General features: G+C 41.7%; 3 protein-coding genes across 4 annotated transcripts; 1 reads left to right on the forward strand and 2 right to left on the reverse strand.

Annotated features, from left to right (window-relative positions):
* Positions 1–2,244: 2,244 nt before the first annotated feature.
* LOC115395676 (polyubiquitin-C) lies at positions 2,245–8,612 on the reverse strand. Of its 2 annotated transcripts, XM_030101307.1 has the most exons (3): positions 8,464–8,612; positions 6,058–7,869; positions 2,245–2,797 (listed from the first exon to the last, which is right to left on the reverse strand). In XM_030101307.1, exons 2-3 carry the CDS (start codon positions 7,858–7,860, stop codon positions 2,315–2,317), a joined length of 2,286 nt encoding a protein of 761 aa, XP_029957167.1. In that variant the 5' UTR covers positions 7,861–7,869; positions 8,464–8,612; the 3' UTR covers positions 2,245–2,314. The 2 variants fall into 2 exon arrangements, with proteins under 2 accessions (XP_029957167.1, XP_029957168.1); XM_030101308.1 differs by lacking the exons at positions 6,058–7,869; positions 8,464–8,612 and adding an exon at positions 3,584–3,664 and having other exon boundaries at positions 2,245–3,012.
* A 184-nt stretch (positions 8,613–8,796) lies between these two features.
* cenpv (centromere protein V) lies at positions 8,797–12,096 on the forward strand. Its single transcript, XM_030101310.1, has 5 exons — positions 8,797–8,903; positions 11,007–11,099; positions 11,286–11,355; positions 11,450–11,564; positions 11,806–12,096. Exons 2-5 carry the CDS (start codon positions 11,008–11,010, stop codon positions 11,931–11,933), a joined length of 405 nt encoding a protein of 134 aa, XP_029957170.1. The 5' UTR covers positions 8,797–8,903; position 11,007; the 3' UTR covers positions 11,934–12,096.
* Positions 12,097–12,261: 165 nt separating this feature from the next.
* On the reverse strand, positions 12,262–26,414 carry pigl (phosphatidylinositol glycan anchor biosynthesis, class L). Its single transcript, XM_030101309.1, has 7 exons — positions 26,145–26,414; positions 24,724–24,823; positions 17,565–17,655; positions 16,528–16,595; positions 15,664–15,695; positions 12,706–12,839; positions 12,262–12,450 (listed from the first exon to the last, which is right to left on the reverse strand). The coding sequence occupies exons 1-7, from the start codon at positions 26,401–26,403 to the stop codon at positions 12,322–12,324; spliced, it is 813 nt and encodes a 270-aa protein (XP_029957169.1). The 5' UTR covers positions 26,404–26,414; the 3' UTR covers positions 12,262–12,321.
* Positions 26,415–26,465: the final 51 nt, after the last annotated feature.

Below are 26,465 nucleotides of genomic sequence, written 5' to 3' on the forward strand. Positions count from 1 at the left end.
TAGTAAATCTTTTAATTTATTTATTCTCCTATTCATGCCATTTTAATTGTTTTGTTGTTCTGTACTCCATAATCTTAATTGCTAAGGATTAAAATTCTTAATTGCCTGTGTTTACCTGCTCGTAGTGCCAATGTGCGTGTGTGTGTGTGTGTGAGAGAGAGAGAGAGAGAGAGAGATAGAGAGAGAGAGAGAGAGAGAAAGAGAGAGAGAGCCAGTGCGAAAGAGCTGTATAAGTTAAATCCATTCACTGAAAACATAGTTTGATTAGTTAACGGTGGTCTGTGAAACATGAACTAGAGTTTTAGCTCACATGGTAAAACAGGTGAATATGGTTTATCTCTAATTATGTTGAGTAGATTTTACAGTTGTAAAAGAATTGGATTTAATTGTTAAAAGGCAAAAACAGGTTCCTTGGTTGTAAAGGTTACAGATGTAAGAAAAAGTTTCTTGGGCATGTTAGATGCTTTAAAGTAAGTCTTCATATATGTAGTCCATAAAGAGCGACGCTGGTATACAAGATTTTGCACTAAAGATTTTTAAACCATTTAAAGTTTTGTCTTTTTCACTTTCATTAATTTCTCTCTGTATATCCTCTCTTTTTCCATTTTTGTTTTTGTTTTTGTTTTGTATGATTTAACATTTTGTATTTAATTTTTAACGTGACTTTATAATCATTCTCAGTGCAGCGTTCATTTATTCCCTGTTTTTCTCTTCTTAATAAAATGCATAAAAGTTTGGTTCCTGGATTTGGAGGCTTTGCAGCCCCAGAGGAACATTAACTCTGGGCTGTGTGTCAGACAGCTCGCTCTCCGTGGCTGGTCATGGTTAATCAAGCAGGATAATGACCCAAAACAGACTTCTAAAAGCAGCCTGGAAATGATGAGGGTGAAACAGAAATAGTCCGATAGAAGCTCTTCTCATTAGGCAGTTGGACTGCTATGCAGAGAGCTGCACGTGACAGGAGGAGGAAGGTGTCCATCAAAACTGAGCCTGCAGGAGATTAAAGCTCTTATGAACGCCTTTTAACGGCACATTCTTATGAAACATGAGTTAACAGCTCCAGCACTATGCATTGTTTTGTTTATTATATCAAACAGGGATCTGAGATTACAGTTTGAAATACTTCTTAAATATCATTAATGGATTTTGTAGTCATGTTATAAGCTAAATGTTAAAACTATTTATCAGCAATCACACAGCCTCATGAACAGCATGTCTTGGGCAGTTTGATTTACAGTGCATTTTCAACACACTGATATATTTTGGAGCTCATTTAAATGTATCTTGCAAGAGTTTACACATTGATATGATCAAGTTGAATACAATTCTTAAACATAATTATACAGCTTTCCTTTTTTGTGTATATTATAGTAGCGTTTGATCAACCTTATTCCCTTGTAATTTTTCTTCCCATGTCATTTGTGATTTCAGAAAAATGATTCTTCAGTACTTGTCCTTTTTTAGAATCAGAAACAGGTTTATTGCCAAGTACACTGTAGTATAGTATAGTGTCTGAAATGTGAGGTACAACTTAACATTAAAGCAGCAAACTGAGTTCACTATTTGGGAAGCAATCCCTCAAATTAACAAAAGTAATAATTTTTAGGCTTATATTTCTTATATTAAGAGCAAATGGTGCTTCCTCTGCTGATGAGTTGAAAATTTGTAGGACAGTGACATCTAGTGGTGTCAGTGGATACTTTGTTTTCAATTCTATATCTTATTCGTTTTCATTCATTTTTATAAGTTCCCATTATTGTCAGGCTGCCACAGATGATACTAGTCAACATCAACACTCTGATTTCTGAGCTGCAAGACATCTGAGTGAACTATAGTGGAATGCTCGTCACTTCACACTACAAATATGCAGAAAATGCTCCCATTTTCAATAGCAGATAAGGAGAAAAATTTTAGGAAAGTACACCATTAACTGTCCAATTTGTTTTCAAGCCATATCAAAAAGCGAAGTTTTCTTTAATTACCTTCTAGTAATATTTTGAAGACTGTGGAATTTTGTAATAATGTCAAATGTGAAAAACACTTATCAAAGCAGACGAATAAGAGTGTGGAAAGATCAGTCGCGAGTACAATTTTTGTGTGCAGCAATTCAAATGAATGGAAATTAGTTCAAATATTTTTGGGAGATTTTGAAGATTTAAATGGATGTAAGTCATTGTAATAATCTGAGCACTCAAGGTTCATATTCATGACAAATATTGAGGAAAATGAAGGAAAAAAACATGGTATGTTTTAAACTCTCATCCTTTATTGGGTTACTTTGTTAAGTAAAAGCCAATTATAAACTTGCTGTCGTTTATTGACCACCCCTCAGACGCAGGACCAGGTGGAGGGTGGACTCCTTCTGGATGTTGTAGTCGGACAGGGTGCGGCCATCTTCAAGCTGCTTGCCGGCAAAGATCAGCCTCTGCTGGTCTGGGGGGATGCCCTCCTTGTCCTGGATCTTGGCCTTCACGTTCTCAATGGTGTCACTTGGCTCCACTTCAAGGGTGATAGTTTTACCAGTGAGGGTCTTGACGAAGATCTGCATGCCACCCCTCAGGCGCAGGACCAGGTGGAGGGTGGATTCTTTCTGGATGTTGTAGTCGGACAGGGTGCGGCCATCTTCAAGCTGCTTGCCAGCGAAGATCAGCCTCTGCTGGTCTGGGGGGATGCCCTCCTTGTCCTGGATCTTGGCCTTCACGTTCTCGATGGTGTCACTTGGCTCCACCTCCAGGGTGATGGTCTTGCCGGTGAGGGTCTTGACGAAGATCTGCATGCCACCCCTCAGACGCAGGACCAGGTGGAGGGTGGATTCTTTCTGGATGTTGTAGTCAGACAGGGTGCGGCCATCTTCCAGCTGCTTGCCAGCGAAGATCAGCCTCTGCTGGTCTGGGGGGATGCCCTCCTTGTCCTGGATCTTGGCCTTCACATTCTCGATTGTGTCACTTGGCTCAACCTCAAGAGTGATGGTCTTGCCAGTGAGGGTCTTCACAAAGATCTGCATGTTTGCGCCTGTGAAACATGAACATTTCACTACATTATACGAAGAATCAGATATGAACAGTTACGAGGAGATTTTGAATCTCTGCTTAGTCTCCTTCCAGTCAGTAATTCACAATGCTAATTAAGTCACGTAACATTATTATTTACATTATTTCATCACTAGTGGCAAACAAGAGGGAACCATTTGACCTGAACATCCTGGGAGGATGTCGGTCATTCGAGCATCACCGCCATTTTACACAGAGCCATTGTTGTTTGCTGACGTTTTTTCTCCATAGTTAGCGCCCCCCCTTTTACTGGACAATACAGCTAAATACTATATCAACGTTAAAAACCGAATAAAGATCGATAAAGAGATCTGGTATCGTTTTGTAGTGTCGCTTCCTCACAGAATCGCAGCTTTTTTCTTTTTTCTAATGTTAGCTAGGTTTCACTTCCCTGCCATTTCTCTTCACGAAACTGTCAAATAAAGAGAGTCAAAACCTAAAATGACACATAGTGAAAGAGCGACGAACTTCTAACTTACAACAAGAAACAGTTCCATGTAAAAGTTTTCAAAACGAAAGCTGCTTATACTTACAATTATTGACCGGTCTGTCTTGTGATTTCCAGTAGAAACACCTCCCTCTGTCTGACAGTGGTTGCCAAGGGGACAGAGGCATTTATATTGGGGACGTACGTCACGAGTTGAAACTCATCCGCAACGTCAAATAGTCCGCTGACCGGCATTCATAAATCTAAAAATAAACAAATTTCCTGCCTGTTTAGACCAGCGCGAGACAAGATTTCAATTAATACAATTTGAAAACAGTAATAATCCTACATCGTTATTTTGACTACATCCTAAGTTACCGAGAGAATGATGTCATTTTTAGATGTGTATTTGACAGTAATAGTGTACAAACAAATACTGGAAATGATGTTAGTTTGTAAAAGGAGGTACGGGGATTCCAATCATACGTAGGTGTTCCAGTAATCTTGTTATTATTAATAATAAAAATTCTGGTTTATTTCCATACAATTTTGAAGAGAAAATGTTTCTTTCTGTTCAAAGAGAGAGCCTTTTTAATCTTTCCACCATTTTTAAGGATTCCATATTTTACTCAAATAGTATAATACTTTGTTTTATTTTTCCTCTTTAGGAAACTTCATTACTTTTTTTTAACAGTTAAACTAAGAAAATCTCAATGTTGAATTTAACTGACAGTTTATAACAGGACTTTTTTTCCCTTGATGAACACAACAAGTAGAAAAACCATCAAATAATCAGCTAGTAGAATAAACTCGTACTTCTTGTAACTGAGGGAAAACAATGGCAAGTGTTCTGAAAAAGATATCTTAGATGATAAATATTTCTGGGGAAAACCGAGTAAACAGATTGAATAGCTTGATGCTCATGTCGCATTATTATTGAAACATATGCCACATACTTCATACGATCTAATACAGATATGGATGGTTGAATGGTTGGGATAATTGTAACAAACAAATTACACTTTAAATCAACTTGAGAGGCATTTCATGTTCTCAAGATGTGCAGCCAGGTTGTTGAATTATCACCTCAAAGCTTGATCAAATAGGTTGATTTTATAAAAGCTTCATTGGTATAATCAGAAAAGAATAAATAAAGCAACTTTTTTATGGCCTAGCCTTGTTCCAGGAAGAAAACAAAATGTATACATAATCTTCTGGCAAACAACTGATCAGAAAAGAAAGCTGTACTTTGACAGTAAACATCAGAATGTTTTTAAAACGAATAGTTCTGCATTCTTCTGATTTCAAAAAGCAAAACTAAATACTTCTAACTAAGCTGTCCTATACGATAAATATCTTTAAAAGGATGAAAAGCTGATTATGCAGATCATATTGTTGAGACTGTTCGGCTTTGGATTAAGGTGATTAATAACCTAACACAGTCCTCGTGCAATCCACAATTCAGACTGTGTCCTTAGAGCAGAAGTGAAAAGGTCATGAATTCCACTGAGGGACAGCCTGGTATAAACAAGAGGGGTCAACAGGTGACCAGCAGAAAAGAAAATGTGATTATGTTAATTGTATTGATATAATCCTTCATTTTTCACAAACTTTAATTAAAAAATTTATAGCAGTGTCACCACTTTGGATCAAACACTAAAACAATGAGTAGGATTAAAATTTAATGTCAGGTAAGATACTGATAACTCTGAGCTGCACTGAACAGAACAAGAGAGCACTAAGAGGGCCAAACTTCATCTTTGCATTTAGCACACGACCTTTAGTTCTGTATAGGCTTTATCATTTCAGCCTACGTAAGGGAGACTGCCTCAACTGTGCCTGTATCAACCCTTCACCCAGTTCATTCTGGACCATAGTGCAGTGGAAGCCAGAGACAATAGTGTCTTGATTTTCAGAGGAACTGCATGAGGTAAGTTGCATTAATTTAAAATACAACTACATCCTCTTTTGAAACTGACTTCCCCATTTTAACCCACAGAAATCATTTACCAGATGTATAAACCTGTTTTTCTTGCTGTCTTCAACTCAGTGTGATGCCTGCTCTGTCATTTTGAAACAGTGGATAGAATTTCATTTAATCACCAATTCTGGGAAGAGAACTTTATGGTGACTCGGTACACAATGAAGCTTACACTTAAGTCATGAAGTCCTGAAGTTCATGTCCCAGTTATTGTGCTTTCATCACTGATAACACCCCTTCAAACATTTCTGTAAAAATTGTGTATTTCAACTTGTGAAATCTTTGTTAATGTGAATAATTAAATGAGGCATACTGGTTGCATAATGGAGAGAAGGTAATTAAGTCAAACAACCTCCACTGCAGTTTGTCACCAAGCATTTATTGTGTTATGCAAACAAATAAGGCTCAGAAGAAAGTTACGTTCAATCCTTTATTAAGTGATATGCAGCAACATTTTGGTCATTAAAGAGGCTCAAACCTTTGTGAAACATTTAGGTAATTGGCATGTATAGCATGTGATACACAACATGTTTACTTGAGCACAACAAGGATAAGAACATGGAATGGTGACTTTACTGCCCACCCCTCAGACGCAGGACCAGGTGGAGGGTGGATTCTTTCTGGATGTTGTAGTCAGACAGGGTGCGGCCATCTTCCAGCTGCTTGCCAGCAAAGATCAGCCTCTGCTGGTCTGGGGGGATGCCCTCCTTGTCCTGGATCTTGGCCTTCACGTTCTCGATGGTGTCACTTGGCTCCACCTCCAGGGTGATGGTCTTGCCGGTGAGGGTCTTGACGAAGATCTGCATACCACCCCTCAGGCGCAGGACCAGGTGGAGGGTGGATTCTTTCTGGATGTTGTAGTCGGACAGGGTGCGGCCATCTTCCAGCTGCTTGCCGGCAAAGATCAGCCTCTGCTGGTCTGGGGGGATGCCCTCCTTGTCCTGGATCTTGGCCTTCACGTTCTCGATGGTGTCACTTGGCTCCACCTCCAGGGTGATGGTCTTGCCGGTGAGGGTCTTGACGAAGATCTGCATGCCACCCCTCAGACGCAGGACCAGGTGGAGGGTGGATTCTTTCTGGATGTTGTAGTCAGACAGGGTGCGGCCATCTTCCAGCTGCTTGCCAGCAAAGATCAGCCTCTGCTGGTCTGGGGGGATGCCCTCCTTGTCCTGGATCTTGGCCTTCACGTTCTCGATGGTGTCACTTGGCTCCACCTCCAGGGTGATGGTCTTGCCGGTGAGGGTCTTGACGAAGATCTGCATACCACCCCTCAGGCGCAGGACCAGGTGGAGGGTGGATTCTTTCTGGATGTTGTAGTCGGACAGGGTGCGGCCATCTTCCAGCTGCTTGCCGGCAAAGATCAGCCTCTGCTGGTCTGGGGGGATGCCCTCCTTGTCCTGGATCTTGGCCTTCACGTTCTCGATGGTGTCACTTGGCTCCACCTCCAGGGTGATGGTCTTGCCGGTGAGGGTCTTGACGAAGATCTGCATGCCACCCCTCAGACGCAGGACCAGGTGGAGGGTGGATTCTTTCTGGATGTTGTAGTCAGACAGGGTGCGGCCATCTTCCAGCTGCTTGCCAGCAAAGATCAGCCTCTGCTGGTCTGGGGGGATGCCCTCCTTGTCCTGGATCTTGGCCTTCACGTTCTCGATGGTGTCACTTGGCTCCACCTCCAGGGTGATGGTCTTGCCGGTGAGGGTCTTGACGAAGATCTGCATGCCACCCCTCAGACGCAGGACCAGGTGGAGGGTGGATTCTTTCTGGATGTTGTAGTCAGACAGGGTGCGGCCATCTTCCAGCTGCTTGCCAGCAAAGATCAGCCTCTGCTGGTCTGGGGGGATGCCCTCCTTGTCCTGGATCTTGGCCTTCACGTTCTCGATGGTGTCACTTGGCTCCACCTCCAGGGTGATGGTCTTGCCGGTGAGGGTCTTGACGAAGATCTGCATGCCACCCCTCAGACGCAGGACCAGGTGGAGGGTGGATTCTTTCTGGATGTTGTAGTCAGACAGGGTGCGGCCATCTTCAAGCTGCTTGCCAGCAAAGATCAGCCTCTGCTGGTCTGGGGGGATGCCCTCCTTGTCCTGGATCTTGGCCTTCACGTTCTCGATGGTGTCACTTGGCTCCACCTCCAGGGTGATGGTCTTGCCGGTGAGGGTCTTGACAAAGATCTGCATGCCACCTCTCAGACGGAGGACAAGATGGAGGGTGGACTCTTTCTGGATGTTGTAATCTGAGAGGGTGCGGCCATCTTCCAGCTGCTTGCCGGCAAAGATCAGCCTCTGCTGGTCTGGGGGAATGCCTTCTTTGTCTTGGATTTTAGCTTTAACATTTTCAATAGTATCGCTGGGCTCAACCTCAAGGGTGATGGTCTTGCCAGTGAGGGTCTTCACAAAGATCTGCATGTTTTCTGTCTGTGTGAAATAAAAAAAGGAAAAAAAAAAAAAATCAGTTTCACATGTAATAATACCACTTTTCTTCAGCTGTACCTCCATTATAATTCAAATAAACCATTAGGCAGTATATGACATACTATGAATTCAATAGGAATATAGAACATAAGGAACTCAATACATATGAATCACTGTTTAAATCATAAACAATTGCCATGACTATACTGTCTAGTACAAGACTCCTAGCACAGCAGCCATTTCAGTCGTTCGCCATTTTGAGATCATATTGACCTTCCTTTTGTTCAGCTCGCGTTACCCGCTTAGGGACGGTACTGGAAATGTTGAGTCACGGCAGTAGCAACCGTCAGCTAGCCACGGCAGTCTAACACAACTCGACAATGAATGGGCCGAAATTTAAACACGTACCGAACAGCTACTAAAATGTACATTACCCGGACTACTTCCATTTTTTTCACGGTTTCCACAAATGAAACCCGTTACCACGTCACCGTTAGCGATCGCTATTGATTCACAATAAGACAAACGACGGAAAGCGTTCGTTCGGCTTCACAACACCGATCGAATATATGGAACAGACTTAAATGATGTACTTACGATCAAGACGCACTATAAAACGATCTTGTCGAGCTCGAGATGAATCTCTTCTGTCTGGATTCTGCTGAACAACTGCAGCACAGCAGACAAACACAGCTCTATATAGCGGAGCCGGACGTCATCACGAAGGATACTTCCGCCTCATAGAATAGTTCCCACCCCTTCTGAATTTCACTATGAAAAGAAGGACCTACTTTCTTTCTTGGTCCTAGTTTGATTATAAATAAAGTATATCAGTATATAAACTATTATTTCACGACAAACAGAATGTTTGAAAATATATCTGTCACGTATTTTCGTTGCGGCGGAGTGATATCACGCTCCGGCGAGACCGTGGTTCTAGAATATGCTGGAAGCCGCACAGCAACAGAGCGCTTCCTGGAGCTCGTGATTGGACGGGACGGTTGTTTGTTTGGCCAGCGATTGGTCGCTGTGTTACAGTAAGTAATCATTGATGATGACCAAGTTTAACTTGTGACTATTAGGTGCAATGCACGACCTAAATACACGACTTTCTGCATAATTACCAATGGTCCCGATGTAGGTCGTACATATGAATTGTCTCGACGAGCAAAGGTTGTGAGAATGTAGGGCGATTTCTTGACGTTGCGTGACCCGCAGGCAGGAGAGACATGTGTGGACACATCTCCATGAGATCTGTTGAAAACGTGCTTGGTAAACGTGCCTGCAGCTAATGTGACAGCTGGCTGGTGTATTTTAAGGCAAAAGATTAGACTGCTGAACAGCCGCCTCTGTCTCTGACCTCATTTCATTTTCTTGCAAGTCATCCATCTCACACTGAACATAAAAAGGTACCCATACACAATTAGCTAAATGCCACTGTTAAACATACAATCTCTTGATGAGAATTTGCTGAAAAGTGACATTTGAAAGCACAGGTTGTACTGCCTGTGTGTGGTACCGTATTCAGACAGTGCAGTAATTCCCCCTTCATCAAGTAATGTGGTTCCTGATTATGCTGCTTTTTCAGAATTTCTTTAAGTTCAGAAAGTATGACTATATTCAAACAACAGAGAAGTTTTCATTCAGCAAAATCTGTTATATGCAAATAAAGTTTAGCTCCTCATGTGTCAAGTTGCCATATGGGAAAGCATTGTATTACAGAGATAAGTTAAGTGAATCAAATTAAGAATACCTTAAAATTTCATCAGTCTCAAGCACTTCTTGTTACCCAGTTTTACAAACAATCATGTCCCAGTTGCACCAGCCATGGTGCTTGACCTCTATTGGGGTCATTTTTTTAGTTCAGTGACTCATCCACAAATAGAGTGACAGGGAGAAATACACCACTGACATTGGCATTGAAAGACAGCTCACTCTTAGTGAGCCAAATTATTTTAGATTTCCATATATTGACACTGTTCTTCAATGCTTGATATTCATAGTTTTACAGTTGTCAAGAATTGCTTGATATGTCTGACTTATACAACTGTGCATGATTAAACTTGAAACAATCTACTTTTGGTTTTAGATCAAGGCCCAGGTCATACTGGAAAGTTCCAGAAAGTACTTTCATTGTTGATTCAAGGTTTCATAACGTTTTTTTTTTTTTTTTTATGACCATGTCAAGTTATCTGGTTCACACAATGTAAGGCGTGTCTGCAAATTAGTTTCATATTCTCTAACATGGGTTACTGGAATGGTCACAGGGCTCTGGTAAGATAGTGGGGATAAAGTTTTGTTTAACTTTACCACTTTTAGTTACTTATACTACTGACTACATCTTACTTTTGCATCCACATTCTAAGATAACTGTGGCTTTAGAAACTAGATCATAGCAAACCGTCAGAGAAGGGTGTGGGTTGGTTGGGGTCTCTGGTCTACTGGGTTTCTATTTTTGGGTCACAGATATGATACAGCTCCAAGAGTTCTAATTTATGTATTTGGGTCACAGTATTCCCTCATCCCACCCTTGTCATATGACACCGAACCCGTGACGCGCCAAGCCAGTGCTTTCCAACACAGAGCTGGGCGTCAGGCTGAACTAGCTCAACCTCTGAGGAATGTGTTTGTGCAAGTCTGCTGTACTTTGCCCTGCCCTTTGCGTTCGATAATTACCAGAGTGTTCCAGGAAAACAATATTTCAAGCAGGAAGCAAGTCTTTCTGGGTACTTTGGAACCTGATACCTTGATCACGTGAAACCAGTGTGTTCACAGTTTAGGACGACAAACAGTTGTTGTTGGCTTTCAGGCAAATTCAAATGTTCAGCTGTGAATGAGTCAACAGATATACATAGCTAAGGAGAGATTTTGATTCTTTATGTAACAATCATTTGTGAAAATTTCTTTTATGGGAGGTTCATTGTGTTCTTGGCGAGGCTGAATAGATAATGTGGGAGAGACGCCCTGCTCCACGTCAGCAGGTTTTACGACAAACAGATCTGACCAGTTTCACCTGAACTTTATGTAAGCCTCGGGTAAATATCTCCCGGTCCGTTCATGTCAGAACTGAGGTTTAGCACTCAGAGTGCTCAAATATGAACATATGTGCTCATTCTTGAATGTGTTGTTTTTACCTCCAGGATGGACCTCGTGAAACATACGGGCGGCTGTCACTGCGGGGCTGTTAGATTTGAAGTATGGAGTTCACCAGACCTTCATGTTTTTCACTGCAAGTATGGCCAACAATTCCCTTCAGAATTTGATGGAAGGACAAAATCAAGACTTTAATACATTTTGTGATTAAAAACGAGTGCAATGCTGAGTTTAAGAGAGAAGAAATAAACTCCCGACTTTGCTTGAAGTGTCACACAATGCTGCTCGTATCATTTCAACACACTGAAACTTGTGTGTTTCTCCAGCTGTAGCATTTGTACAAAGAAACAAAACCACCATTTCATCGTTCCCAAAAAACACTTTACACTTCTACAGGTAAGAAAAAGTGGATCACACAGTTTTAATTATTTATCTCAATGATTAAGAAGTGGAATTGTGATGGGGTTGTTTTTTCCTCATCTCATTTCAGGGTGTGGATAATCTGACCACGTACACGTTTAACACTCACGTTGCTAAACACACTTTCTGTAAGACATGTGGCGTTCAGAGTTTCTACAGTCCTCGCTCTAACCCTGACGGATACGGTAAGGTCTTAGGTTGCCATCTCTGGTCTCATGTGTTGTAAACTTGTTTCATCATCCCACTGTGTTTACTCCAAATAAATGTAGCTGTTTACTGCAAACTGATCAACCCAGCCTGCTCTTCAATGACCTATTTTTGTGAACCGTTCAATAAGTTTGATAACGTGTGGCTACAAATAACATGTGGCTATGTTATTTGTAATTCAAATAGCCAAGCTGTCTTTTGTTGCTGTTTTCTCTCCAGGTGTTGCTGCTCACTGTCTGGATCCAGGTACTGTGCGCAGTGTCACAGAAGAGAAGTTTGATGGTGATAAGTGGGAAGAAAGCATGCAAGCTCACAAGACCATCAGGAATATGTCGAAACCCGAATGAAAAAAACGGAATTGGGGGGAAAAAAAAGAAAGAATCAAAACTCAATCAGCATTGTCAGAAATATTCGTGTTTTGAAACGATTTTCAAAATAATACAGTCTGAATCTTGAATGTACCTTAAATATAACCAGTGTGTTTTACAGTGCTTTGACTAAAAACAATAAAATAATTTCTTTACATAAAGGCAAAATGGTGCCGATTTTGTTGCACATTCAAAAATGATCATCAGCTTATCAAAAGTGCTTATGAAACATTCTGTCTGCTACGATCAACGAGGAATCATACATCTGTAAACAGCTACAAAGTTCACTCCCACCTCTCCACTCAATTACATGAGAACAGGAAGTCCTCTGAATGGAACAATCAGTGCATGAGGACACGCTGGGCTCTCAATAGATCTTCAAGTTCTTCGGTCCCTGCGGGATCACTCGGAACGTGTTTATTAACATGTACCGGGAGAAAGTGATGTAGAGGTAACGGAACCACAGGAGCTGAGTGCGATGGCACAGCATGGCAGCCTGGAAAGGAACAAAGACAAAGATTTACAGGAAAAATATGACCTTTGGCAGGATTTTTGAAAATCTAACAGCTGCTTGTGGTCAGAATCTAAGAGCTGTGTGACAACGAGGCTCATTATACTGGTGTGAACTGACTCCTCGGCTTTCAACTAAGCTCTCCCTCCTTCAGCGCTTGACCTCACGGTAAAGTGCATGTGTCCAGTGAGAGGGTAGCGAAATGTCTTGCCAACAGACGATCTTGAGTTGGAAGCTTACTTTGGCTTGCTTGTACCCCTGTGAGCCTATAATGAAGCAGAGGCTTGAGGGCAGCAGCCAGCTGAGGGGAAGATCCAGGAAAGAGATGTACTTCCTGAGGAGGCCAACGGTCACCAGGGACAGCAGACAGCAGTCTGAGAGCAGAGACGAGAGAGGGAGTCGGGAGTTAATGCCGTTAAATGTTTACTCAAGAAGCAGACAATTAAAACAGGCCACTGTTCAGGCGCCACACTCAGGCTTTGTCTGCTTTAAAGTTCATGTGGAATCAGAATGTCTGGTACTTTGAAGCTTCAGTAAATTATCCCACACAGCCGACAGTATACCGCAAGTTTGAAATTCACAGCTGAAAAGTGTGGAGTCATGCTGAATGGCCAGGTGACAAGGATTAATCTGATCTCTCCTTAAGCATGTCGTAAGGCTGGTTGGACAGGTGAGTTGTCAATGACCACTATAAAAACAAATATGACCGTCAGCCTCCCTGCTGTTTCTGAGACTGTTCTAGAAAGGTGAGGGATGTGAAGTTCTTTAGCTATGAGCAATGTTGTTGGTTTAGGCATCAGCACTGCAGCACAGCCCAGTGGGTTCTATCTCATAAACCATAAGTTTATTTCCATCATGCTGTCTACTGAGAGATTAATGTGTACATGTGCCCTGTGGGCTTTCATGCTTACCAACCCAGTAATGCAGTCAGCTTGTTGCAACATGCCCCCCACCCCCATCCCACCACCACACATGCACTAAAACAACCTCCAACTATCCATCTTCACAAGGCAAACACAGAGTGGCACAAAGTCACACACACGGACAATTTATAGTCACCAGTTATTCTCAAACGCATGTTTTAAGACTGTGGAAGGAAACCACGGTGTCCAAGAAAAACTTCACACAGAGAGAACATGCTAATGTCACACAGAAAGGCCTGAAACCAAAGACCCAACCCCAGTCTTGATGTGAGGCAATAGTGTTCACGGTTACACCACAGTATGACCTCAAAAGCAACCCAAAAAAAATCAAAAATACGTGCTCTACAAGTCCGTCTCCGATAGATCGAATATGTCTGGACAGTAAAAACGTACACAGACCTTTACACCGATTGTGTGAGTTGCCAACACGTGATCTTATTGACCTTTCAAATGACAGCGTCATAAGTGGGTTGATGGAACATGAGTGTTGACATGCTGCCACCAACAGACCAAAATGTATAGGGGACACATGTGGTACTTTTTTCAGACAGAAGAGGGCGCTGCACATTCACAAAATACACAAGGTTGAATCAGCGTTTACGGAGCAGAACTGAGGAGGTGCAGTCTGCAGAGGCGTTTGCTCTGTCAGTCTCAGTGTTGATCGGCAAGTATTTTCATTGTCACTGTCCGCCCACAACCATGACATTGTAAAGAAAGGTACACTGATCATTTTAAAATCGTGCAAAAATTAAAACTTGACTGAGGATAGGTTTTACTGGTTCCGTAAGGATAAGAGTCAAAGTGCAGTTTGCATGAGAGCACAAGCAGATGCACGACTTTTTCAAGCATCTCATGCATTTTAAATGTGTGTAGCCTTTTTTTTTTTAAAAAAACTTTAAACAAATGCTTTTTGACATAATTTGAAGGCTTTTTATAACTTTGTTTTTGTTTCAAAGGGTTTGGGTTCTTCAACTGAATTATAAACACATTAACTGATCAAATGGACATCACGTGCAGAGTGTATTTTCTCAAAATGTCTTACACTATATCTAACACTCACGCTCCCATGCAGTGGTGTAGTGGCGAGTACTCTTGACTCATAATGAGAAGTTTCAGGTTGGAGTGTGGGCTGGGCCTTTCTGTGTGGAGTTTGCATGTATTGCCTGTGTGTGGGTGGGTTTTCCCCAAGGTGCTCCGGTTTCCTCCCGCAGTCCAAAAAACATGCATTTGAGGCAAACTGGTGACTAACTGTGAAACTGCCTGTCACTCCGCGTTTGCTCTGGGATGTATTGGTGGCCATGGCGTGACTGAGAATCAAAGATTCAACCTACTGTGATAAAGGCAGAGGCCCATAAATATAGCAATCATAAAGGCATAGAAGCAAATGCCGCATAAGCCTCTGGTGGTATTTTGATTGGTTTTAAAGTGTGACAACCTCAAGGATACACATACTTTCTTCTTTTGACTGTTCTATCATTTGCATGATTTATATTGAGCATGAAAATAGATATGAAAGGGCAACACTTTGTGTCATGTGTTTACGGTGGCACCTGTCCTAACATGCACTGATTTACAGGATCAAATGTTTAACCCCCTATATTCTCTATATATGTCGCTGCTGACAGGACTATCAGGAGTCCTTCTCATGGCCATAAATCGCAGACAGTCGACATCTGAAACCGTCCAGAAAACGACCACAAAGCACAGGAATAGAGCTTCGTATCCACACATCAGCCATCACAGTGACATCCTGGATGTCTGCAGTATGATTGTCCAATAACATGACATTTGTAACAAGAGCTTCTCAGTCCCATAAAAAACACAGGATAAAATTAAAGAATTGCAAAATAATGTAATTTGATGTTATCTTGGAAAAAAAGGGACAGAAAAACTCAGTTATTGCGTGTTTTTTTTTTCACGATTCTACAGATAAAAAAGCTAAATAATTTCAGAATTCTAGTCAAAAGAGGTTCAATAGTTTGATGTGAATAGATTTAATTAACATTCAAACACGCTTGCTGCTCTATTTTCTGATAGTGTGTTCATTAGTACTTAGTGAAGCTGTGTGCCCTCAGTTTCTTTGTTTTCCACGAGCAGAAAAACAACGGCATACAAGTTCAAATGCACGTACACCGATTTCTTTGTGGTGGGCTTACTTTTCATGATTGTAATGTGAAAGTTTCCAGCAGAACTGGGACCAAGTTCCTAAAGAATTCAGACTCCTCCAGACTACTTGTCCTTGACAGTGAAGCTGAAACTTTCCCGTCTAACTTACCGTCGGGGACTTGTCCAGTGGACGCAAGATGACTGTCAGAAAGAGGAAAAAAAACAGCGTCACTCATAGAAAACATTACATATGTCACTTACAGAGTTTGTGTTTTTAACTTGGAATTGAAATAGCAAACACTGAATGAAGAATGGCAAGAATGACCATAGCTAAAATAATGTTTCTGGATTCATTAAGACATGGGTGATTCTGTTCAGATAATGACACCGCAGTCGTCTCTCAGTGCATGCTGTTGACATTCAGAGCGCTGTGAAAACTGCTGTGCAGCCCCTCCTAATGGGAATCACGAGATGTGATTTAGAAAGCTTGCATCTAATCGGCAAACGCATCGACACTGGGCCACGAGAGCGAAGAGACCACGACTCATTCTGCAGCTCGGGCGACGGCGATGCGCACTTCGCAGTGCAAAACACTTTTTTTTTTTTCCTTCTTCTCTTTTCTTTTTAAACCAGCAGTCTGATGCAACATGGTTGGTTGGCCTCTCCAAACCAGAAACTGCCCTCCCACCTCACCACTTCAGGGACAGGATTTACTGCTGGGAGCAGAGCCGAGTGCCTCTGAGGACTCTGTTTGGATGACCTCTCAGCTATGTAACAGACCAATTCTGAAAAACATGGCCTGTGTGTGTGTGTGTGTGTGTGTGTGTGTGTACGTGGTCTTTGTGGGGAAGCATTTGGAATAGATGGATGTTGATGCGAGTCTAAATGTTCTTGCACTTTCCTGGATTGTGTTTTACGACTGCGGAGTGGGCCGGTTTCTATGTTTAAAACTCATAATATGCATGAGGATGGCAACTTCGCGTCGAGAGAAGTCTCTCTTTCTGATGCGAGAGCCTCAGAGTCCTGCCGGTACCTGACAGCTTTATGGATGGCTGTGTGATTGGCGTGGCCGCTCACTCCTCTCCCATCGAAGGTCAGCACCTGAAACAACAAAATTTCTCACTGTGTGGGTGAGCAGCCAGAATCTGGGTATCTAAAAGTGAATTTAAATAAACGAAGGCAAAAAGCAGAGGGAGAGATTTTTCTTGGATTCGTAGAAGGGTTTCAGTATCTGACTGTGGAGCTGTTTGGCAGCTGACAACTGATTTTTTTTTTTTCTATCTTTCTTTCTTTTTTTTCCCTCCGTGCGCATGCTCACACAGCTGAGGAAACAGGTGAAAAAAAAAAAAATCAGGTCAAAGGTAGAAGGAAAAGTGTCAGACTTGACAACTGTTTGCAGCAGACTGCAGCTAACGTACTGTGTTTATGCGGAAAAAGCAAAACAGTCCCACCAAAGAAAGAATGTTCAGTTGATTTTACAGTGACGTCACTTTCATGCTTGTGCTTTCCTGTTTCTAGTCATCAGAGAAATGTTTGCATGTTACGAACATGATTCCTTCATTCATTTTTTTTTTAGTTGGACAGGATGGGAGGAGACCATGTTTTTGTTTGTCGTCCTTGATACCAAAATGAGAGCAGCAGTAGCCAGGGGACAAAATGACCAGCTGTGGATTTCTATTAACTACTATTAAAAAAAAAAGAACTGTTCTTGCTGTTTCTCTCCTTCTTTTTCCTGCTGTATATCGTGTTTTTTTTTCCCCCAAAGCAAACAGACTGTATCTGCTGTTGTTGAGATAGGCCGGATTTAAAAAAAAAAAAAAAAAAAAAAATTCTTTGATTCTAAATTTGCCTCATTCCCATTAGCTAATGGCGCGGAACTGCAGTTGGAGCGATAACAATCTCTGTAAACACAAAAATTGAATCCAAACTTTCTCCTGCAGCGGAGGCCATTTCCTCTGCTTTTTCACGAGGATTAAAATGCAGTCTGGGAAACTGCGGTGCCCAAAAAATAAGACGAAACAATACAGGAAATGAGAGCGAAGCCTCGGCTTTGAACGCGGCTGAGCGTACCATGTTGAAGGAGTGAGCTCTGATGTGCTTCACAATAGCAGAGGAAACCAAGGAGATGCTCCATTCTGCTTTTGGGTCATCCGGGAGTTTTCTGAAGGACAGGAAAAAAAAAAAGAAGAAAGGGTTATTTGTTTGGATAAAGGTTGTATTATATTACATTGTTTGTCCTGTGCTTATACACAACAGCAATTTAATGCAGCATCAAATGAGAACTCGAAACAAAAGAGGAAGTACAAAGGTGAAAGATCGGAAGGTTCTTAAAACTCAACTGAAGCCAAACCCTTGAGGCAGCTAAAGTACACATGAAGCCTCGCGTTGAGCCAGCCCACTCTCTTGGCCGACGACTCATGCATACACTCCCTTTTTTGGCAAAACAAGTATTGCTTTCCACCATTGTTCCATGTTTTTTTCCGAATCCAAGACGAACCATAAAAATAAAGGCAGAGACTTGCTTGTAACATACTGAAGAGACTATTATGAATTTAGCTAAAAGGGTTCCCATAAAAGCTGGGGTCCGTGGGGTAGCAGGCGAACTGGAACTGATCCAGCTTCATTTGGATCCATCTAAATAAAGAAACAGAGGCACGGACACAGCTGCAATGCAGTCTGAAGCTTCAAACTTCACTTTCAAAGCTTCAGAAAGTCACAGAAAGAGATCGAAGGCACGTGTGGCCAAGTGTCCAGTCAACGAAGAGTAAATTCAAAGAACTACTGTGTGGTAAATGATTAATGATAAAGATGTTTTCTGTGTTTACAGTTCAGTCATTCCATAACCACCAAGAATGACTTTTTCTTGTGCTGGCATTTCTGAATCCTCTTTAAATAGTTTCTTCTTTGCCTGCAAGAATTTAACCTTCACATGTTTGGAAACTGTGTTCAGGAAAAGTGGATTTATAAAGTGTCGCTGAGTGGTTTGGTGGTTTTACACTGCAGGTTTATAGCACAATGTTGAAAATAATTTGTGTAGCTTGCATTTAATGGAAACTTTTGAACGCAAAGCCACTTTCAGTTGAACTATATAAGTGTGTCATCAGCCACTACAGGCCTTTAATGCCAAATAGACAGATTACAAAGTGCAATTGTTCAATAACTGACCTGTGGACCTCCACAGCTCACGTTACAAAATTCAGAAATGGTCATTATTCTGATATAAACTTAGCCATACAGGAGCTATACTTTTAATATCAGGTTTGCACAATGTGATTTGTTGTTCTAATTTCTAGTTCTATTTTATCATAATGTGCTGAAGATGCACTGGAGTGCTGAACATTACTCCTTCTTCTATTTCACGGTGTGCAATAATGCTTTCCAGATATGAAATATTTCAATTATGTGACCGACTTGTGCTGTTCAACACTGCTTTTCTTTCTTTCTTTTTTTTTCTTTCTTTTTTTTCTTTTAATCGTGTCTGGACCTGTCTTGACATTTTTGAAATGTCTTGCTCTCACGAAATTCAAATAAAGCACTTTTTTTTTCATGTTTCACGTGTCATGTTTGAAAGAAAAGTTTTTAAATGATTGATCAGTTCAATGTGATCTGTTCATTTTATAGGTTAAATGGCAAACTAACTTCCATAGTATTGCAGCTGTAGTTACTTACAACTTTTTACCTTTAAAATGTTAAAACAGTCAACATCACATCGCCAGCATTATATCTCTATGTTACACCCAAATGTTGTATTTCTGACTGTTGCATGTATAAAACTGGTGAATAAAATAAATAAAGCGTCAGGTCAGTTGTCAGCGGCGGCCTGACGGGCCTGCCTGCATGCGTCCCATGAGGTGGGGGTAGCTGTGGTGGCGTGTCGGCAGTTGCCGCCCTCCCCTGCGTCTCCAACAATGAGCCGGGACAGTTGAGCTCGCAGGGGGAAGTGATGGATTAGAGCACAAATCCATTTGCTGCCGGGGACGTGAGGGGTCAGGCTTTTGGTGTGAGGGGTGGAGGTTGGGGGGGGGGGGGGGGGGGGGGGGGGCGGGGGGGGGGGGGGGGGCTGGCCGTGTCACAGGGAGGAGGGGCGGAGGGCGGGGGGTTCAGAGATAGTTTAAAACTGTCTATCATCGAGTGAATGCGCTTCTCTGACACTTTGATACTGGTGACCTACATATATTAAGAGCTGTGCGGGGTGAGTGTGCAGAGTCGGGTGGTACCGTGCTTTACGATATCATTCAAAGCATCCTAATGGAGATACTTTATCAGTCATTTCACCAAGACGAGAATAAATATGATCGACCACAACATCAGACAAAGGTAACACAAACGTTATTTCAAACTCTTTGACAATTGAAGCAAAAGTTTTCGAGTGCAGGAGGGAAACGAAGAGAAATGAACAAAAGATGTAAGACACCTGACCTTTCTCAAAAACAGGATGCAGGCTGAGTGTCAGCTTCGCCATGGAAACGGTGCTAAATGTCCTAAAGTAACCTCGCCTGCTCCCCTTTGTTGCTTTGCATGTGGATGTCTAATTGCTTCCAGGCATCTGTATGCAGTTGTTGAACTTTGGCCCAGTGAAGGGTTTCTGTGTGTGTGTGTATATGTGTGTGTGTATGTGTGTGTGTGTCGCAGAGGGCTTGTTTAGTCTGCTCACATGGACCACAGGCCTGTGAAACTGCCAGACTTCTGTCCTCGCAGCCAGATTATATGTCCTGCTGGGAATGGCTGCGATGCCACTAAGTGCTGACAGTGCGCCCACAATATCCCACTGTAATAAGACAGTTACAACTATAGTAGCAACGCCAGTCCGCACATGTCGTTTCCACACTGCTGGCAGAGAGCTGCGGCTCCACGTCTTTGCCGCTGGTCACTGGCTGAAGAGATAAAACATCATCAAAGTAACAGTGTGAATAACGCTGCCAACCATGGAGAAGTGGCTTTAGAGTTTTGGAATTAAACTGTGCAGAGAGAAGGAGCTGCCAAATGTGACAGAAATTACTGTTTGTTTGTTGTTGCGAGATTACGTAAACGTAAAAGAAAGTGTTTGGCAGTGCAGAGGCTGGTGCACGGCGCTGGGGCATATATCAAGAGTGGAATCCCAGCCAGAAGTCACATCTCTGCACAGTTTACTGCGCCCTGCCACGTGCTTATAAATCAGCACGGGCTATTTTTTACTGCCGATCAATGTATATTTAAACCGTGTGTGGGGACGGGTGTTCCTGCAACAAAATGCCCTTTCACTTTTCAAGAAATTTGTACTGAGCTTTGAGTTTATGTCCCAACAAAAAAAACGTGACCGATCAAATCAAAAACCAAAGCTTTCAGGTCATTGCGTTTTAACAGTGAAGCACAGTTAGATCCAGTGAGGGCTCCATGCAGTCTGATGGATAATGTAATGAAGATTTGCGCAGTGACCAGCTCTAATCGAGTCGTAGGAGCAGACAGAGGCCAAGCTAGAGCAAAGTGGAGAGGCAGCGGAGCGTGCGCCGATCGAGCTTGATCACAAAGACCCCAACATGCACCGGGGCCCCAGATACTGTCAACACAGCTGTCCCATTCGGGGAGCATTACGGGGGGAAAATGTTGCTGTAAAACTGAATTCACATGCTCGTCCTGTCATCTTGGAGAACTGGGGGCAGTGGAGAGAGACAGCGTCCCGCCCAGATCCGTCATCGTGAAACCCAACCCACGCTGTGCACTACGGTGGCCTCTGTCCAGAAGTTCAAGTCGGTGAGAGAGTGTACATCACACCGCACAGGCGAGAGAGCTGACAGGAGTAATGGTCATTTCATGTATTCGGGGTTAATGAGTCATCGCAAACCTATGTGGTTCAACTACTTTCGGTCCTCCAATGATGAGATTTAGTTTGATTTCATGGCTGTGGAAATGTCAAACAATGTGCAATGAGTGAGAGCGCCATCGATTTTTCCCACAATAACTTCGACTTTTAGTGTCTGCCAGTTCTTTAACATTATTCCAGGTACTGACATAGTTTTTTTTCATGGTACCAATATGTCACAGAACTAGTCTGTAAATGGACAGCCATAGTGTAGAAAGTCCTGGCATACACCAAGAGGAATAGTTTATTGGCACTAGTCTCTATTTAATAACTTTGACGAGTTTTGCTTCTCATAAACATGCATGTCAAATCACATCAACTGGGACTAGTTTGGAATGAGTAGATTAAACGGATTATGTTTTCAAAAGACATCTAAAATTGAATTACTGTCTTTTCCTTCTTGAGATAGTTAGTTTAAAACCTTAGCTTTGAATTTAAAGGTGTAAAAATACTAATTTTCCAGTAATTTCTAGCTTTGTACAGCTTTACTGGCACTTTTGACCTCTAATTCAGCGCATTGGCAACACTGATATGATATTACAAGCTTTTTTCTTTCCCTGTGCATAAAATAGTAATTCATTACTATGAGTAAATGTTCAAAGGAGCTGAAACCACTCTGCTGTAGAAATACAGTATCAAAGAAACATGCTGCAAAAAACGATTGTGTTAGCTGGCATCAGAACAAACAATAGGAAAGAAGAAATAAATCTGTTTTTTTTTTTTTTGGCTAATACTGTCAACAAATGACTCTGGAGGCTGTAGAACTGAATATTAGAGCAGATTTAATGATCCTGGACTTATGAAGGAATCGCTGCCGTGTCATTTGATCTGTGTAATTAATGGCACGACACACAGAATATCGGCTGAAATGAATGACTTTTCACAGCACAAGTATTTGAACTGCAAGAAAAACAGAAGACCTGTTTGGCAGCCAAGTTTAAGGCAAAAAAAACGCTGATCTCACAAACTCAGAATCAACTTCAGGTTTTTTTTTTTTTTTTTTGATAGTAATGCATCAGAGTTCCCAGCTCCTGAGCCAAGCCGCTCATTTTTAATGCAACAAGATTGTTTTAATTCCAGACATTATCTTTAATGACTTCACCAACTGCCTCCTAAATGCTGGAGATCTGGCTGGAGACCAGTGCTGCAGCCTGCAGCTTTCGTACAGCGGCTAAATTCAGCTCTCGCCATTGTTCTCCGAACTTTGTGAACATTTCAAAGGAAACCAGAGACTCGGCTAAGGTCCTATGTAACAGTTGCATACAAAATGACAGATGGGTAAATTGTTCCACTGCTCTGAAGATATTCATTTCATTTTTACAAATTATAGAAATCTATAACAGTCTTACAATTTGAGATCATATGTATTATTTTGCAGCTGTACAATTTGTAGAATTATCCCAGGGAGCTAGATAGGATTCAGAAAACGGGATGATTATGAAATGTTATTCATTTTTACTACTTTCTATGTTATGTTATGTGTATGTATTTTCATAAAATACAGATTTATGTGTTTACAAGGGGTTTCTGTCTGCCTGATGACTTGACCAGTAAGGAGAAATGCAATTAAAACACATAGGAATGAGCATCTTCCCTTTACTTCCATACTTTAATGGAGAGAAAAGCTGAAGTGTGGCCGGCCATTTACAGACACACACACAAAAAAACAGGCTGAATGACCTACATTAGCAGCACTCAGAGCTTTGCCAAAATGTATCCCACAGTCCTTGGCAGTTAGCTTGGCTATAGCAGAGACGGACAGGAGGAGGAGGAGGAGGAGGAGAACATAAGGGAGGAAGAGTGAGAGGGCTTGGTTGTGTGTGTGTTTGTGTGTGTGTGTGTGTGTGTGTGTGTGTGTGTGTGTGTGTGTGTGGTGAGGGTGGAGTGAGGTGTGTGTGTTTTGGGCAAACAACAGATTACGCAGAAAGGGGAAATGGGCTACACTCCAGTTCAGCAGAAGTGCAGACAGCCCAAAGTTCAAAGTTCAGTGATATTCTGTGTGCATAAGATGATAAAACTGTGAAGTCTGTGCATGTTTTTTTTTTTTTTAAAGCAGACACACAAACATGCTCAAACACACACAATGTCCTCGAGGGCAGACAACCTTGGCAGGCTGCCAGCTTATTACAGCGAGTTCCAGGTTGGAGTCAGAGTTCATACAGCTCTCCCAGCAAACCAACATGTAGAGACTCACATGCAGGCAGTCCTCAGATTCTTAGAAACCCAAAACATTTTCAAGGGATTCTGCAGTGTTGAAACATAGCAGAGGAGGGGAAAAAAAATCCTTCCTGTCAGGATCATCTTTTACCACTGCAGTCTCTGTGGCATGACCTTGATCAGAGCCAGAAACACAAGACTTTCATTTGCAGGCAGAATTCCTCATGATTCCTCTTTGTTGCTGCAACAAGCTTAAAAAAAAAAATCACTGTTCACTTTAAGCACTGTTACAAAGAGTGCCACACCACATTTCAAGCCCCATGTCTTTCTGATGAAAGATGTATTTGAGTCAACTAGATGTCTTTTTGCTGCTAATTTGTAACTGACCAAAAATTTAAGCACGTTTGAGCCTTGGATTACTAATGGAAGAACTGTACTTCAGCAGCTAGCACTATATTATCATTATATGAAGTTTGATGGGCAACAGGAGAGGAATGAAATGTATTCAATAGCCAGCTGCCAGCCAAAAAAAAGAAAAGAAAAGAAACCAAAGGCATAGTGAGACCATAGTGAGACCTTAGAGACTACTGACTTTGACTCATCCTGTGCAACTGTTGCCAGGTTGATTGATTGCTCGGGCCATACAAACAATGCAGTGGAGGAACCATTGCAAACAAACGGCACTATCGAACCCCAAATAAGGACAGTTTTTTTTTTAAATAAGATAGTAATTAAAGCTTTAAGTGTGTTCAAATTCTAAAAAAAAGAAGAAAGAAAGGACTTGCTATTGATAAATGTGCACATAAATAATTAAAATCGATCAACAGATTCACAGTAGTGTGGAATCCATCAAGCTTTGTGTCCTGCAGGGCAGAGCTATCACTGCCTCCCCAGCCTGCTCATTATTTCCTCTGTGACCCAGAGGTAATACATCAGGTCAGGCTCGATCAGATCTGTTGCAGTGAGAATGGCTGGCTGTGATTTGTGGTTAGCTCTTTATTTGTTCTGATAGACACTGGGTGGTGGTGAGGGGGCTGATGGGCTCCAGCATGAGGCCACATGCTGTGAACTGACTCCTGAACTGAAAGCAGCAAAAGCATCTCTTGCCGTGGTGTGATTTTGGCTTAAAATTAACCTAAGTTCTTATTAAAACTCAGTCAGTTCAATTTTTGAGGCGCAAAACTGGAGCACCATGACTTATTTGTTGTGTGTCTCGTAAAGGAGGTTGCTTACTTATGATCCATTATGGTGATCCTGGATTCTGGTATTCCCAACACAGTACAGCTGTTGACAAGTTCTTGTTTTCGCAGAGCTCCTTGATTGTAGTAGTTTCCTGTGTGATGTGTAGAGGACAAATTAGGCTGTAGATATTTCACAATACAACTGAAAGACAAAATGAAATGCATTCAGAAAATCGTGTTTAATTTATTAATGCTGTGTAAAGCTGTTTCACAATGGCAAACAAACAAGAACAAAAGTCATTTATTGCTTCTTGATTCATCTTTAACTGAGAAGCATCAAATGCTATAATAATAATCATGCCTAGTGGGTGGTAATTGGAAGTGGTGAGCCTTTCTGACTCACAACTATGTTGCTATGAGGGCGCCAGTGTCTCATTTCCTGACCTGTATATCTCCTGAAATGTATAAGAGATAAATCTGTAAATGCATCCGGATTAAAATACACTGAAGTCATTTTATGCAACAAGGTTAGAAAAGGACTAACAATAAAAACAAATATGAGATTATCAATTAATTTTAAAGGAGAACCAACAATTTGACATTTTAAAAGAGGTGGTTCATATTAGACAATTACACCCATTTATCTTCTACACCGCTTTATCCTGTGCTGCTCTGGTCAAGAGGTGTCAGCGACAATCCCAGGTAAATATGGTCAAGGGCAGGATACACCTGGGCAGGTCACCAGTCCATCACAGGACAAACAGACAACCACACACACTCACATTCACAACCATGGGCAACGTGGGGTCACTATTAACATAACATAACATAACATAACATAACATAACATAACATAACATAACATAACATAACATGCATGTTTTTGGACTGTGACACAAAACCTGGTCAGTATTTGAACCCATAATATTCTTGCTGTGAAAAGGCTAAACACTGCTCCACTGTGCTGTAAACAATTACAGTTTTTGGCTGTTTCATCTCTTAAAAAAGAAAATCCTCATTAGGCTCCTCAAATCATGGTGAAATGTCAAGCAGACCTTTTTAGTTCAGTATTCAATCGTGAAATAGTGAGTCTGTCGACATGTCAGTTGTACCATAGTTACACATTATACATAAACATAGGAAATCAAGAGAAGTACTGGAGCATAATTACTGGCAATTGGAATAAACTCTCAACTGTTGTTTGACAGAAAAAAATGTTGATTCATAAAAAAAGACGTCTTCTGCCCTGATCTGATCTGTTAGATATTTTAATATCTGGTTGACAAATTATAATTATTAAAAGGTGTTGGGAGATTGTTCTGCGATTTCTATTATTTTGATTATGTTCAGTCAGCTTATATAAAGTTAAGCAATGGCTAGTTAGCATTAGCCACAAGACGGCGAGGATTTACAGTTCCTTATCAAGTTTCTTCATTGTTGATTATTCTTATCTTAACTTTGCCTCGTCCGTACCTTCAGACAGACACAGCACGTGCACGGTGGCCTTTAATTCCACCAGTCTCACGAGCGTTGGCGCGAAGAACATACACTCATCGTCCGGATGCGCTGTTACAATCAAAGCTCTGATATCATCGCCGCTAATCTCTTTGTCAGATGAAACATTCATGAGACGCTGCAGCGATTTCACCAAGCTCCACCTGCGTCGACGGTAAATACATTTTACACACACTAAATAGGAGAAAATTATCAAGACAACCACGTAAATGCTCATTATTTTGACCGTCTCCGTAAACAGTCCGTGCAAATACAAGCGTCACATGTGCATAGGGTTCC

Source organism: Salarias fasciatus, chromosome 10 (genome assembly GCF_902148845.1).
Source record: "Salarias fasciatus chromosome 10, fSalaFa1.1, whole genome shotgun sequence".
Classification (NCBI taxonomy): domain Eukaryota; kingdom Metazoa; phylum Chordata; class Actinopteri; order Blenniiformes; family Blenniidae; genus Salarias; species Salarias fasciatus.

Excerpts from the sequence above, each read along its gene's own strand:
- LOC115395676 (XM_030101307.1), bottom strand. The coding sequence starts at position 7,860 with ATGCAGATCTTTGTGAAGACCCTCACTGGCAAGACCATCACCCTTGAG. Across the intron at positions 2,798-6,057 it reads AAGAATCCACCCTCCACCTG|GTCCTGCGTCTGAGGGGTGG; the intron begins GTCCTGCGTCTG and ends ACCCTCCACCTG.
- cenpv (XM_030101310.1), top strand. The coding sequence starts at position 11,008 with ATGGACCTCGTGAAACATACGGGCGGCTGTCACTGCGGGGCTGTTAGA. Across the intron at positions 11,100-11,285 it reads CTTCATGTTTTTCACTGCAA|CTGTAGCATTTGTACAAAGA; the intron begins GTATGGCCAACA and ends GTGTTTCTCCAG. Across the intron at positions 11,565-11,805 it reads CTCTAACCCTGACGGATACG|GTGTTGCTGCTCACTGTCTG; the intron begins GTAAGGTCTTAG and ends TTTTCTCTCCAG.
- pigl (XM_030101309.1), bottom strand. The coding sequence starts at position 26,403 with ATGAGCATTTACGTGGTTGTCTTGATAATTTTCTCCTATTTAGTGTGT. Across the intron at positions 24,824-26,144 it reads CGTGCTGTGTCTGTCTGAAG|GAAACTACTACAATCAAGGA; the intron begins GTACGGACGAGG and ends CACATCACACAG. Across the intron at positions 15,696-16,527 it reads GCCATCCATAAAGCTGTCAG|TCATCTTGCGTCCACTGGAC; the intron begins GTACCGGCAGGA and ends TCTTTCTGACAG.